Here is a 13,993-nt window from a genome sequence, read left to right as displayed (position 1 = left end):
ATTGAGCTGTGTATTCTCGGCAGTGAGGTCTGACCCTGGAGCTACTATCGAACGGTTGATCAATGGCTCTGTGGGGTCTCGGACCCCCGCCATTTCGATAGTGATAGCATATCCTAAGGATGACCATCACTTGCAAGGGTTGGACAACCCTTTTAAAGGCATTGTCTAATCAATTGAAGCATAGTGCTATTAAAGGGGTTATCCGAGACTATTAAATTTCCCCCATATGTCCGGGCCCCTCACAATGAATATACTTACCTGGGTCCCAGCTTTCTGCGCTGCTCCTTATCCCTGCATCACCGCTGCTGCTTCTCCCCGTGCGCGGATGAAAACATCCGGTGTCGTGGGGGAGCAGCCAATGGCAGGAGGGGACAGGGAAGAGCATCCCTAGTATTGCAGGTGACGCTAGGAACCATTGGCTGCAACCCCCCTAACACTCGATGTTTTCATCCGTGCACTGGGAGAAGCAGCAGTGACGGTGCAGGGACCAGTAGTGGTGCAGGAAGCGGGGAACCAGGTAAGTATATTCATTGTGAGGGGCCCGAGCAAATGGGGGGAATTTAATAGTCTTGGATAACCCTTTAAAATATTAGGTAGGTGTCAGTCCCAGAACAGGGCATCTAAAGTGAAGGTAGAGTAGCCGAGCATGCGCAGCCACCCTCTGTTCACCATTGTGGGAGATCTGAAAATAGCCAAGCGCTAGGTCTGCTATTTCCAGTAGTCCCATAATGGTGAATGGAGAGGTGGCCACGTCCAATAGCAGTAAACAGAGGGGTGCATGTGCATTGTGCTATCCACTTCAGGGGGCCCCATTCTGGAGATAGGAGCGGGACCCAAAGGTGGGATCTGCATCTGTCAGGCAATATGTCATCAATGTTGAGATGGGAAAACCACTTACTGTAATTATTGCATTCCAGGTCCTTGGGGTCTTTGAGAATGACAAGTTCTTTCAGCTAGTGATGGAACTACATGGAGACGCCCTTGACCTCTTTGACTTCATTGACAATCAGCCGAATTTAGATGAACCTCTGGCCAGTTACATCTTCCGACAGGTGAGAGCAGAAACATCTTAAACATCCTAACTTATTACCTATATTAAGATGTACACAGAGACGTAATGGACATGTGGGCTTCTTGCCCAAATTCCACTGATAATTATTAAATTAGAATTAGTGCACTATAAGAGCTTCTTCTTACCAGCAATAGTGGATGTTATGAGAGGGAATAAAAAAGAACAGCAGGGACACACAATAAAAAGTACATAAAAGCAATGTGTAAACAGAATATTTTTTACAAAATAATTCTGCCTGTTTAGGAGAAGTTTAAAGCGCTATTCCCATATCGGCTGTTCCTGGCTGAGATCAGAATGCGCATCTTATCTAAGGCAGGAGTTACAGAAACAGTTTACTTGACTTTGCTATGCTGTTTTTGTACTTCTCATTTACCTCTATGGGAGTTATAGAGACAGAGTATTGCAGCTCACTTGGCTGTTTTGGTAATTCCGGCTATTTTAGCTTGAAGACGGGTATTCGGAGCTCAGCCATGAATGCCTGCGATGGGAATACCCCTTTAAGTTCAACTATGAACTCATTATGTGTGTTGGTTCACATGCATTTTTGGCCTTCATTTATTGTATATCTTAATTCAGTGTTTCCCAACCAGTGTGCCTCCAGCTGTTGCAAAACTACAACTCCCAGCATGCCCAGCCAAAGACTGTCCAGGCATGCTGGGAGTTGTAGTTTTGCAACAGCTGGAGGCACACTGGTTGGGAAACACTGTCTTAATTGACTGAATATTTTCTATGGAGGTCCATCCATCTGAAATATAGGATAATCTGCTAAACAGATCCTTTGATGCCAGATTAAACAGGTAAGGGTTCTCCAGGAATTAAGAAAATTAAAATACGTAAATATTACTTTATTATCCCTTTCAACCTTGCCATTTTTCACCTTAAGGATCAGGCCATTTTTTGCAAATCTGAGATGTCACTTTATGTGGTGATAACTTTAAAACGCTTTTACTTATCCAGGCCATTCTGAGATTGTTTACTCGTCACGTATTGTACTTCATGACAGTGGTAAAATTGAGTCCCAAAAATAAATTTTTTATTATAAAAAAATTCCTAATTTACAAAAAAAAATAAAAAATTAGCAAATTCCCAAATTTTAATTTCTCTACTTTTATAATAGATAGTTATTACTTTACATTCCCCATATGTCTACTTCATGTTTGGATCATTTTGTGAATGCCATTTTAATTTTTGGGGTTGTTAGAAGGCTTAGAAGTTTAGAAGCAAATCTTGACATTTTTCTGAAAATTTCTAAAACCCACTTTTTCAGGACCAGTTCAGGTCTGAAGTCACTTTGTGAGGCTTAAATAATAGAAACCACCCAGAAATGACCCCATTTTACAAACTACACCCCTCAAGGTATTTAAAACTGATTTTACAAACTTTGTTGACCCCTTTATGTGTTCAACAAGAATTAATGGAAAATAGAGATAACATTTCAGAATTTTACTTTTTTGGCAGATTTTCCATTTGAATCCATTTTTTCCAGTTACAAAGCAAGGGTTAACAGCCAAACAAAACTCTGTTTATGGCCCTGATTCTGTAGTTTACAGAAACACCCCATATGAGGTCGTAAACTACTGTACGGGCACACGACAGGGCGCAGAAGGAAAGAAATGCCATACGGTTTTTGGAAGGCAAATTTTGCTGGACTGTTTTTTTGACACCATGTCCCGTTTGAAGCCCCCCTGATGCACCCCTAGAGTAGAAAATCCCAAAAAGTGACCCCATTTTAGAAACTACACCCTTCAAGGTATACAAAACTGATTTTATTAACTTTTGTTAACCCTTAGGTGTTCCACAAGAATTAATGGAAAATAGAGATACAATTTCAGAATTTCACTTTTTTGGCAGATTTTCCATTTTAATCCATTTTTACCAGTTACAAAGCAAGGGTTAACAGCCAAACAAAACTCAATATTTATGGCCCTGATTCTTTAGTTTACAGAAACACCTCATATGTGGTTGTAAACTGCTCTATAGGCACATGGCATTGCGCATAACGAAAGGAACTCCATATGTTTTTTTGGAAGGCAGATTTTGCTGGACTGTTTTTTTTTTTTTTTTTTTTTACACCATGTCCCATTTGAAGCCCCCCTGATGCACCCCTAAAGTAGAAACTCCCAAAAAGTAACCCCTATTTTGGAAACTACCGGATAAGGTGGCAGTTTTTTTGGTACTAGTTTAGGGTACATATGACTTTTGCTTGCTCTATATTACACTTTTTGTGAGGCAAGGTAACAAGAAATAGCTGTTTTGGCACCGTTTTTATTTTTTGTTATTTACAACATTCATCTGACAGGTTAGATCATGTGGTAATTATTATAGAGCAGGTTGTACATTTTTTTTGGTTGTTTGTTTCAGTTTTACATAAAGCATTTTTGAAAAATAGATTTTTTAGTGTCTCCACATTCTCAAAGCCGTAGTTTTATTTATTTTTTGGGTGACTGCCCTGTGTAGGGGCTCATTTTTTTCGGGATGAGATGATGGTTCGATTGGTATATTAAAAATATATCCAGTTTTTAATAATGTGTTGGACAGTTCTTAACCCAATTTTAGTAGTTTCTGCAATCTCCTTAGATGTTTTCTCTGCTTGATGCATGCCAATGATTTGACCCTCCTCAAACAGACTAACATCTTTTCCACGACCACGAGATGTGTCTTTAGACATGGTTGTTTAAGAAATGAGAAGCAACTCATTGCACCAGTTGGGGTTAAATAACTTATTGCCAGCTGAAAGGTAATCACCCATGCAGTAATTATCCAATAGGAGGCTCACAACTATTTGCTTAGTTAAATCCAGGTGGCGACTTTTTTTTTGGACAGGCAGTGTAAATATAATAAAGTAATATTAAGGTATTTTCATTTTCTTAATTCCTGGAGAACCCCTTTAAAGGCTATGGACACCTTTGTGGGCATTTTTATGTGATAGTATTTTACTCATTTTGGGCTACAAATAATTTTTTCAGTTAGCCTTTATGAAAAATGTTCAGCTACTTCTGAGATATAAGGGTTAAAAGTCCGTCTGTTTGCGTCTATTTTCTTTGAATCTGACAGCTCATTTGAAGTTCTTATCTCTGATCTCCTGCCCTCATAAACACTTATTTGAGGCATATTCTTAGCAGTTTGATGAAAATTGAGCCACAATGAGTGTTTATGAGTTCAGAAGCTACACATGAGGCATCAGATGATGGGATTTAGGCTTGAGCGAATCGAATCATATGTCGGATCTTTGAATTGCTGTTTCCGTACAGGATTAAAATGTATTGGCTCCATGGAGGAAAACTTTATCTTGGCCGAAGTTGCGCGAGACTTTAGTAAATAACTTCGGTATTTCTATCTGCTTATTTAGAAACATTTTAAAATAGGAATCTGAGGTTGGGTTTGGTACTGGCTGGTACCTCGGTACCAAAACCCACTTCAGATTTCTATTTTAAAATGTTATTTACCGAAGTCTCCTGAAACTTCAGGCGAGGCAATGTTTTCCTCCACTGAGCCAATACATTTTAATTAGTGATTTCAGATCTATGATCCGAAACTCGATTTGCTCAAGCCTAGTGCGATTCAAAGAATTATTTTTAACCCCTGTATTTCAGAAATGGCTGAACACTTTTAATAAAGACCAGTTTAAAAAATAATTTTTAGCCCAAAATGAATATAATGCAATAATAAAAAATTGTCCCAAAAGTGTTCATAGCTTTTGAATATTTCTTTTATCTGTACTGTTTTGGCTGACATTTCATGTGCCATTTTGTGTGATTGCAGTTGGTGTCAGCAGTCGGCTATCTTCATAGTCACTACATTTTACATCGTGACATTAAGGATGAAAATATTATCATTGCTCCTGACTTCACGATAAAGCTGGTCGACTTTGGTTCTGCTACTCGTTTGCAACCCGGAAAATTGTTCTCTACGTTCTGTGGCACCACTGAATATTGTGCACCCGAAGTTCTGCTTGGCAATCCGTATGTTTGCTCTGTTTCTGTAAATCATTTGCTAATGTTGCAGTTTGTGAGGTCAGAAAATCCACCAGAAGTGTGAAAGATTTATATTAGTTATAAGAAGCTGGAAACGACCGATTTTATGTATAAAACCAAATGATAGCTAAGGGTACTTTCACACTAGCGTTAGAAGAATCCGGCAGGCAGTTCCGTTGCCGGAACTGCCCGCCAGATCCAGGAAATCTGTATGCAAACGGATATCTTTTTTTTTCTGGATCCGTTAGACATTTGCATTGAAATACCGGATCCGTCTTTCCGGTATCATCCGTAATAATAGCTCCGGTATTAAATTTTTAAAGCTAGAAAGAAGTGCACATGCGCAGACCGGAATTAATACATTTCAACGGAAATTAATGCCGTATCTGGCAAGTGTGTTAGTGTTCCGTGATTCAAATACCGCACAAGGGACTGAACGGAAGACATCCTGATGCATACTTAACGGATTGCTTTCCATTCAGAATGCATTAGGACAAGACTGATGCGTTTTTTATTTTTTACGGTATTGAGACCCTTTACCGGATTTCAATACCGGAAAAGAATAACGCTACTTTAAAAGTACCCTTAATTGTAGCTTAAAGGGTTGTTTACCTGATGTGGACAGCGCTCCTGCCCGCCAGACCTGTGGAGGGAAGCTTACTTACCTGCTCCCCACTGCTTGGTTCCTTCTCCTTCGATCCACCGTGCTCCAGTCCCTACTGCTGCAGCCAATGACTGGCTGCAATGGTGATGTGTCCCCCAAGCAGTTTGTCACTGGGTCACATGCCGCTTGGGGTACATCTCCTCTCTCCAGTCAGTCATTGGCTGCAGTAGCACACGTGACCTCTGTCCATTTCTGAAATTGACAAGCCGGGGACCAGAGTGCAGTGGATAAAAGGAGCCAAAACCAAGCAGGAAAGTGTGTGTCCTTCCACACACCCGACGGGCTGCCTAAAAGTGTTTGAAAGCTGGAAGACCCCCTTAAAGGGGTGGTCATGAAGACAACCCCTGTCCATGTTGCCTAATATGTCCCTTGCTCTTGTACCCCCTTCTGTGAGCCAGAATGGAGAACTAATCTATAAAAGCGGCTCCTGTTCCTTGTATTGCAAGGACAACCGTTCATCTGAATGGCCATTATATAATACATGTCCTCTGCAGCGGCTGCATTTTCCCTGGAGGTTCAACCTATAGGCCTACGGTTTTGACCCCGCAAAAAAAAAAAAACTATGGAGAATTCCACCTGGAGGGATCAACGTTCCCTTTCACATGCTGTGTTAGGGTACAGCTAGACAATACGATTTTGCTGCAGCTGGCCACACCACAACTGTTCAGGGTGTATTCACACAACCGTATGTATTTTGCAGTCCCCAAACGAATACTTATGCCAATGCAAGATTTTAGTTGTTATTTTTCGATACATTTGCAAAGATTTAGAGCATTTCTGTCTCATTATAGGATATTGAGTGAAGAATGATGGGGAAAACGTGAACTTTTTTTTATGTTGGCACAAGGCCGCAGCATAAAAAAAAATTGAAAAAAGTGAAAGGGTCTGAAGAGTTTCCGCATGCGCTATAGGGTCATTTATCAAACTGGTGTGAAGTAGAACTGGCTTAGTTACCCATAGCAGCCAATCAGATTCCACCTTTCGTTTTCCAAAGGAAATGTCCAAAATTAAAGGTGGAATCTGGTTGCTATGGGCAACTAAGTCAGTTCTACTTTACACCAGTTTGATAAATGACTATCTATATATATGTGTTACTTTATTGGTTTTACTCTGCTCTACATTAATATTGTTGTTTGTGAATTTGTGTAGATGTTTATTCGAGCTTGCTGTCTTTTCAGGTATCCAGGTCCAGAGCTGGAAATGTGGTCTCTTGGAGTGACTCTGTACACATTGATATTTGGAGAGAATCCTTTTTGTGAAGTTGAGGAGATCCTTGAGGCAGAACTGAGCCCTCCATTCTCTGTATCTCAAGGTAGGAAGTCTTTACTTTCATTAGCAATAAATCTCTTCTGTGACATAAAATGAATACTTTTATCATAAATGTATATCCTAATTTCGGGTCTCTTGACATTACACACTGCTCTGAATCAGCTTGATCGGGTTACCCTTTGTAAACTGAAAGGGTGAGACCACACCGTGCAGGGCCGAGTCACCCTGGCCTGCGGGGGTTCATGACTATGCGATTTTGCAGTAAAATTGTGTAACCATTGGCCACTGTGGGTGGTGACGTGGTTGCATGCGGCCAAACGCGTACTTACATACCATTCACAGCTGTCTTTATGCTGATATTAGTTTTGACTATTTTGATTAATGCCAAACTAGTGGGAATTCCAGACTAGTGTCCGTCAGCCGATAAAATGGAAATGATGCTCTCTAGAGAGATATTTTATTATCCTATAAACCAAGATTGACTCATACTTCATTGGATATACTTATGCCTGTACAACCCCTTTAAAACCTGTATCTTGGTGTTACTGTTTTTAAAGGGGTTGTCCGACTGTTTATTATTGATGGTCCCTCTTCAGGATAAGTCACCAGTATCTGATTGGTGGAGGTCTAAAGCTTATATTACACCTGCAGCAAATCCTTAAAGAGGACCTTTCACTACTCTACAAACGAAAAACTAACTATACCTGTGGGCAGAGCGGCGCCCAGGGGTCCCCCTGCACTTACTAGTAAGTCTGGGCGCCGCTCCTACAAGAAAACAGTCAGAGGGAGCGCAGGCACCGGAGCCTATACCGGGCGAACGGAGCGGCGCCCAGACTTACTAGTAAGTGCAGGGGGACCCCTGGGCGCCGCTCTGCCCACAGGTATAGTTAGTTTTTCGTTTGTAGAGTAGTGAAAGGTCCTCTTTAAGCGTTCGTAGTAAACGATGATCTGGCAGTGTAATACTGCCGCTGATTACTCGATGAACAAGAAAACGCTTGTTCATCGGGTAATTGGAATCTTTCAACAGGTTTAAAAATCATAGTTTGCCAGCGGCAAATGGTGCTATGTAATCACGATCTGCCGCCGGCAAGCAGCGATCAGTATGGGGATGAGCGATTGCATTAGCGATTGCTCCTCCCCTTACTGAGGAGGAGATCGCTGCATGTAATAGCAGCAGTCTCCTCCGCTGATGTACAGGCGATTGCAGGGAAGGAACGCTTCCCTCCTGACAATCGCCTGTGTGATCTGTAGGTGTAATATAAGCTTTACTCCCAGCACCCCACCTATCAGCTGTTTGGTAAGGCTGCGGCTCTCCAGTGAGTGCCATCCCCCCCTCCCCTCACAGCTTACCAAGCACAGTGCCGTATATTGAATAGCGGCTATGCTTGGGACTGAGCTGCGTCTAGCCTATGCGACCAATGAGTGTGACGTCACTGGCCTCGGAACTGGCAAAGGCGCTTGCAGAGTGTCGGGGTCTCTTCAAACAGCTGATCAACAGGGGTGCCGGGAGCCTATCCTGAGGACAGGTCATCGGTATTAAATACTCGGACAATCCTGTAAAAATCATTCAGAACTTTGCAGCCTTTAGTTCCTTTAGTTTAAGGTCTTGATGATTCACTGTGAACTGAAGGAAAGATCATTTCATGGTGTTTTTTTTCCGCTTCATAATGGATTTGTGGCAGCTGGTGATAATGATTGTACTGTCTGATCTCATCTTGTAGAGTTACAAGATCTTATCTCTGGCCTCCTTCACCGTGACCCAGAGATGCGTATGACTCTGGATGAACTCCTCAGGGACCTTTGGGTGACGCAGCCTGTCAACCTCGCAGAGTATACCTGGGAGGAGGTCTATCCACCAGCATGCACCCAAGCAGGTAAGTAAAGAAATATACATTACTATAGTTTTATGATTTTATTTAGTATTTTTGTGTATAAAGCTGTGTAAATGCTGCAGGTCACATACAAAACAGCCTGTCAGCCCTGTACAGAAAATGATATATCTGTCGAGAAGTAATCTCCTATTGTTAAGGCTACATCATTGTACAACAGAAGCGCTTTTTACCTTTTGTGCCGTCCATAGATTGTAAGCTCTTACGAGTAGAGTCCTCGCTCCTCCTAATTCTTTTGTTACTCTGTAATGTCTGATTCTGTCTGTACATGGTCCTCTGATTATAAAAAGCTGCGTAATATGTTGGCGCTATATAATTAAAGATTACTATTATTATTAGTAAGACCGACTTTTAAAATGGGGTGTTCCACCGCTTAAAGTTTTCACATATCTATAGGATATGGTAGTCTTTTGGTGTCTACTATGGAAATCCAAAAGAGCTTTCCAGGTCATCCCTGGATTTAAGCTTAGCCCCTATTCACACGATAGGGGACAGTTGATAGATTGGTGGGGGTCTGACTGCTCGGACCCCCACAATCACTATGATGAGCATGCTGCTGCTGTATTCTTCTCTCTGGGACTGCTGGAAATAGCCGAGTGCTGTACTCTGTTACTCATCCTCAGCTAGATTCACATGTAGGGACACTTTGCGGGGGACTTCGGAACCAAGTTTTAAAATGGTTTTCAAGTTGAAAAATCAAATCCCGAATTTATTCACCAAAGTCCCACAAGACTTTGGTGATAACGAATTTGCCTTGCCGGAGACCATACAGTTTAATGCTGTATGGAGACGAATCTCCGTACAGCATTAAAACAAAGTTTTGAGCGAAGCGACTTCGGATCTAGGATCCGAAGCTTGATTTGCTCATCCTTAGGATCTCTCTTGAGTTATATCTTGGCATTCCTTTGGATTGATCCACACGTATACCATATCCTATCGGTGTGGCATAAATGTGAATAGTGGATTTTCTGAAGTATCATATTGATGACCTATCCTCCAGAAAGTTCATCAGTATCAGATTGGTGGGTGTCCAACTCCAGGCCCCCTGACGATTAGCTGTTTGAAAGGGCTTAGTGCCTCCTTGCAGCATATTAAGCATAGCGCTGTACATTGCATAGCGGCTGTGCTTGGTATTGTATTGAATGGCACTGAGCTGACCCTAAGCCATGTGACCAACGAACGTGACGTTTACCGGCCTAGGAAGAGGATGCAGCACTCAACGGAGCACCAGAGCCTTCTCAAACAGCTGTTCGGTGGGGGTGCTGGGAGTTGGATCTGATATTGATGACTAGACTTGAGCGAATCGAGCTTCGGATCAGAGATCCAAAGTTGATTTCTTCAAACACCAGTTTTAATGATGTCTGGAGACCTGTCTCCTTACAGCATTAAAATGTATTGCCTATGTATAGGTAGTCTGCATCTTTAAAAACATTTAAAATTAGAAATCCGAAGTCGGGTTTAGTACCGAGGTACCAGCCAGTTTTTAAAGATGCAGAAATGATTGCCGAATTAATTCACCAAAGTCTTGTTCGACTTTGTGTGAAATGAAGTTTGCCTACACATAGGCAATACATTCTAAAGCCGTACAAAGACAGCATTAAAATCAAAGTGCTTGACCAAATTGACTTTGGATCAATGATCCGAAGCTTGATTCGCTCAACACTATTGATGACCTATTCTAAGGGTCGGTCATTAGTAGATTACTCAAAGAAAACCCCTTTAAGATCACACAATCTCTGCCTTTTAAAAAAAATTTGCTTTAACTTATGAAACATTTCAATATCACCAAACCCCGACATAAACTTCTTTGCGTTTTTGTTCCCAGATGAAGGATTGAAACCGATTCCCGTCAGCCATAGCTCTGATTGGAATGGAGAAGGTGGAAAAGAAGCAGAGTGACCAGATGTCTCCAGATGAAGAAAACACAACTTGCACTTGTCACTGTGGCATAAAGACGGACAAAGGGTTTAAGACTATACCCAGAAGTCATTGTGCTATTCCACCTCATCACAAGAACAGACAATCTGAAGGAATCAGCCAGCCATCTAGTCACCAGCTCTACATCGGCGTTAGTTACCAGTGTTAGCGGCTGTTCGCTGCTGCAGCAATTCATGGCAGTCGAATGGCCTAAAGGTGTTTGTGCTTTATTCAGTGGAACAGAATTAAAGTGCGCCAAATGAAGGATTTCATCATTTCAATTTGGAAAAGTGAGAAATCAGTGACTCCAATTGTAGAGACTTTTGCAGTCATGGTTTTCCGAATAGGACTCGGTTGGCTGGAGTGAATCACTTTGGTACTACATAGGACCCCATTGATGACCCTTTATTCTGCACTTGAGTTTTTTTTTTTCACTTGTTGCTGCTAAGTGGAGGAAGCAACACTTGCAAGGACTTTCTCCGTTGTTTTTTTTTATTTTTTTAAATATACTGTAAAAATATGAAGAAACCACCGTGTAGGTGCCAAGCCTTTGTTCGCTGTAAGGCCCAAATGCCATAATATATTGTCCCTAGTATTTCAGAATTCTGAATGAAAGCTGTATTGGAGCTGACAAGCATGCTGTACAGTATATATGCAGAATTTGGGGTTTCTGACTTTATAAAGTACTGGCTCTTGCTCATTGCCAACAAAGTGGGTGCTAAGATTTTGCAGGGGCGGCTAATGTGAAATGTGGTGCCAAATTTTGTAGACTGGGCAATATATCCTTTATTTGTTGACTTTAGGTATTTCATGTATGTTTTTTTAATTCCCGTACGAAAAGCTGTCTCTATTTTTAGGTGTTTTTTATATTTTTTTAGGCCTGGTGAGCTGTTGTTAACTTTGGTTTTATACCTTAGCACTCCTCAGTAATCACTCCCATACGTTTTACCTGATCTTACCCAGGCTCCATGTGCAGTTTATCAAGAGAGTGTTCCACCAGGGTAGACTGACCCTGTAATCCTCATGACTGTCGTTATCTCCTGACCATGACCACGCCAGCTGTTTGTGTGAAAAAAACTATTTTAATGGCAATATGTACATGGTCGTAACACGGCCAGTGGGCATTCAGAACAAGATATTCCTTAGTGCTCATATGGTTGATATACGAACACGTGCATTAGCCATAAAACCTTATTTTTTTTTTATTTAAAAAAATTTATGGCACAAAATCGCGCTTTGTTCCCAAATGTGGCACATTTTTTGTCACACAATGGGGAAGATGCGCTAATCCTATAGTTGGTGTAAACTTAGACTGTCTAGACCTGCATCGGATTTATCACCGTGCCTCATGGTAGATGTTACCTTTAGTGCATGGCTAGACACTTTTTTCTAACTTTATACCAAAGTTTGGTTGACCTACTTGCCAATAGAATGCCATGTGTGAATTGTGGCACAAGTTTGGTCCATCTTAGGCCACACACCTTTTCCATTAAGCCATGCCTCATTTTTGGGCTTGGTGCAGACAATCTTTTTTAAACCTAGATGTTCCACAATTTGGTGCAATTTACGCCAAACTCTATGTGCACTCCCATGAATAAATGTGGGCCAGTGTCGCACCTCAGATTTATTAACTGAATCCTCCAAATATAATGGGTTTTCCACCCACAAATTGGTGTGCCAGTCTATCTTGGTGATAGTAATTTATTTAAGGTTTTTGGTGCAAATTTCTGTCTATACAAACTTGGCTTTGGCTCACAGGAGTATCAGTGCCTTCTCAAACAGTTAATTGGTGGAGGTCCCAGGGGGCTGGATAGCCACCGATCAGATAGTGATGACTTGTCCTGAGGATAGGTCATCAGTATCAAAATCTCGGAAAATCCTTTTAACTCTATCACACAGCAAGTGCCATTGTGATTGTGCATCTTGTGACTACACGGACTTAGTTTACTCTCTCTGTCTAAATATTAGACTGTATTAGTAAATGTGGACCACTGGGTCTAAAGGAAATAATTGTAAGTTCTCTCTCCCCACCTTAGACCAGTATTATAGGAGCGTGAAACAGGCTTCGTGTGAGAACGAGAATTCCTGTAGTGAACTCTGCGACATTGACTGAACCCTATGGCATTTTAATGATTTATAATGCTGTGTGTCTCTGCCTGACCTCAATTGGTATTCACATAATGCCATCAGTACAAATTATTACAGTTCAGGTCGGGCAGAGACGCACAGCATTATAAATCATTAAAATGCTGTGGGTCCGTGTCATAAGAGCAGAGCTCACAGTGAACATGCTCACCTGAAACTGGCCTTACAGTGTGCAGCTAGGGGAGCCCGTTCTTCCTAAATTGAAGAGATAATCTGCAGTCATGTACTATCGTTCTGGACAATCTATGTATAGTCAAGATCATCTATGACACTGGCTGACCTCTTACATGTGCACTTGGCAGCTGAAGACATCTGTGTTGGTCCCATGTGCCCGCATTGCTGAGAAAAATGATGTTTTCATATATGCAAATGAGCCTCTAGGAACATAGGGAGTCTGATCCCCACCGATCTGATATTGATGACCTATGCTGAGGATAGGTCATCAGTATGTAAATCCCGGATAACCCCTTTAAAAACTGCAGTGCCATTTAAAAAAAAAAAAAAAAAAAAAAAAAAACGCTGTGTGTGAACCACCCTTGAACTGCTCTCTTTTGTATCCAATATTGTGTTTTGTCATAAAAAAAACTGCCATATTCACACAGTGCAGTATATAATGTAGTGCTTCCCCCACTACTCGATCGAATCACAAGTGGATTTATTTATGGTTAATGTATGCTTCTCCTTTCTTTAGGATCCTGTTCTTTCTATGGCTAGTAAAAAACCTGATTAAAACGCTGTTTTTCTTTTGTTGATCTGAGGCTCTGTTCCTGAGTTGTGATACTTTACCTTTAAGATGTAAATTAGGCCTTCAGTGCAATGAGGGTGTCACCATTGCTCCTGTTGCACCCAAGTTCTGCTTCTTTCTGTGGCCAGCCCCTGCCCTCGCTGCTTTATGATTGACAAGACCAGGTAGTGGCAAAGCAGCAAGGGAGAAGCTGACCACATAAAGGAGCTGAGCTTGGGTGCAATAAGGGCAATGGTGATGCCCTCATTGCACTGTAGGCCTAATTTGCATATTAAGGAAAGGTATCATAAATCGGGAATCAACAAAAGAAAAACTGGT

The 13,993-nt window shown here is 41.5% G+C and overlaps 1 protein-coding gene across 2 annotated transcripts in view; it reads left to right on the top strand.

Annotated features, from left to right (window-relative positions):
* PASK (PAS domain containing serine/threonine kinase) overlaps window positions 1-13,279 on the top strand; it is a 58,174-nt gene extending 44,895 nt beyond the window's left edge. For both annotated transcript variants that reach the window (XM_044290339.1, XM_044290338.1), the window contains exons 14-18: window positions 918-1,052; window positions 4,835-5,034; window positions 6,889-7,022; window positions 8,701-8,853; window positions 10,694-13,279. In XM_044290339.1, coding sequence (XP_044146274.1) covers window positions 918-1,052; window positions 4,835-5,034; window positions 6,889-7,022; window positions 8,701-8,853; window positions 10,694-10,767 — 696 coding nt within the window. In that variant the 3' untranslated portion in view covers window positions 10,768-13,279. The remainder of the gene's footprint in view (window positions 1-917; window positions 1,053-4,834; window positions 5,035-6,888; window positions 7,023-8,700; window positions 8,854-10,693) is intronic.
* The last annotated feature ends 714 nt before the right edge of the window (window positions 13,280-13,993 follow it).

Source organism: Bufo gargarizans, chromosome 4, assembly GCF_014858855.1.
Source record: "Bufo gargarizans isolate SCDJY-AF-19 chromosome 4, ASM1485885v1, whole genome shotgun sequence".
Taxonomy (NCBI): Eukaryota; Metazoa; Chordata; class Amphibia; order Anura; family Bufonidae; genus Bufo; species Bufo gargarizans.
Note: the sequence above shows the minus strand (reverse complement) of the source record. Positions and strands in the feature narration are given on the sequence as shown.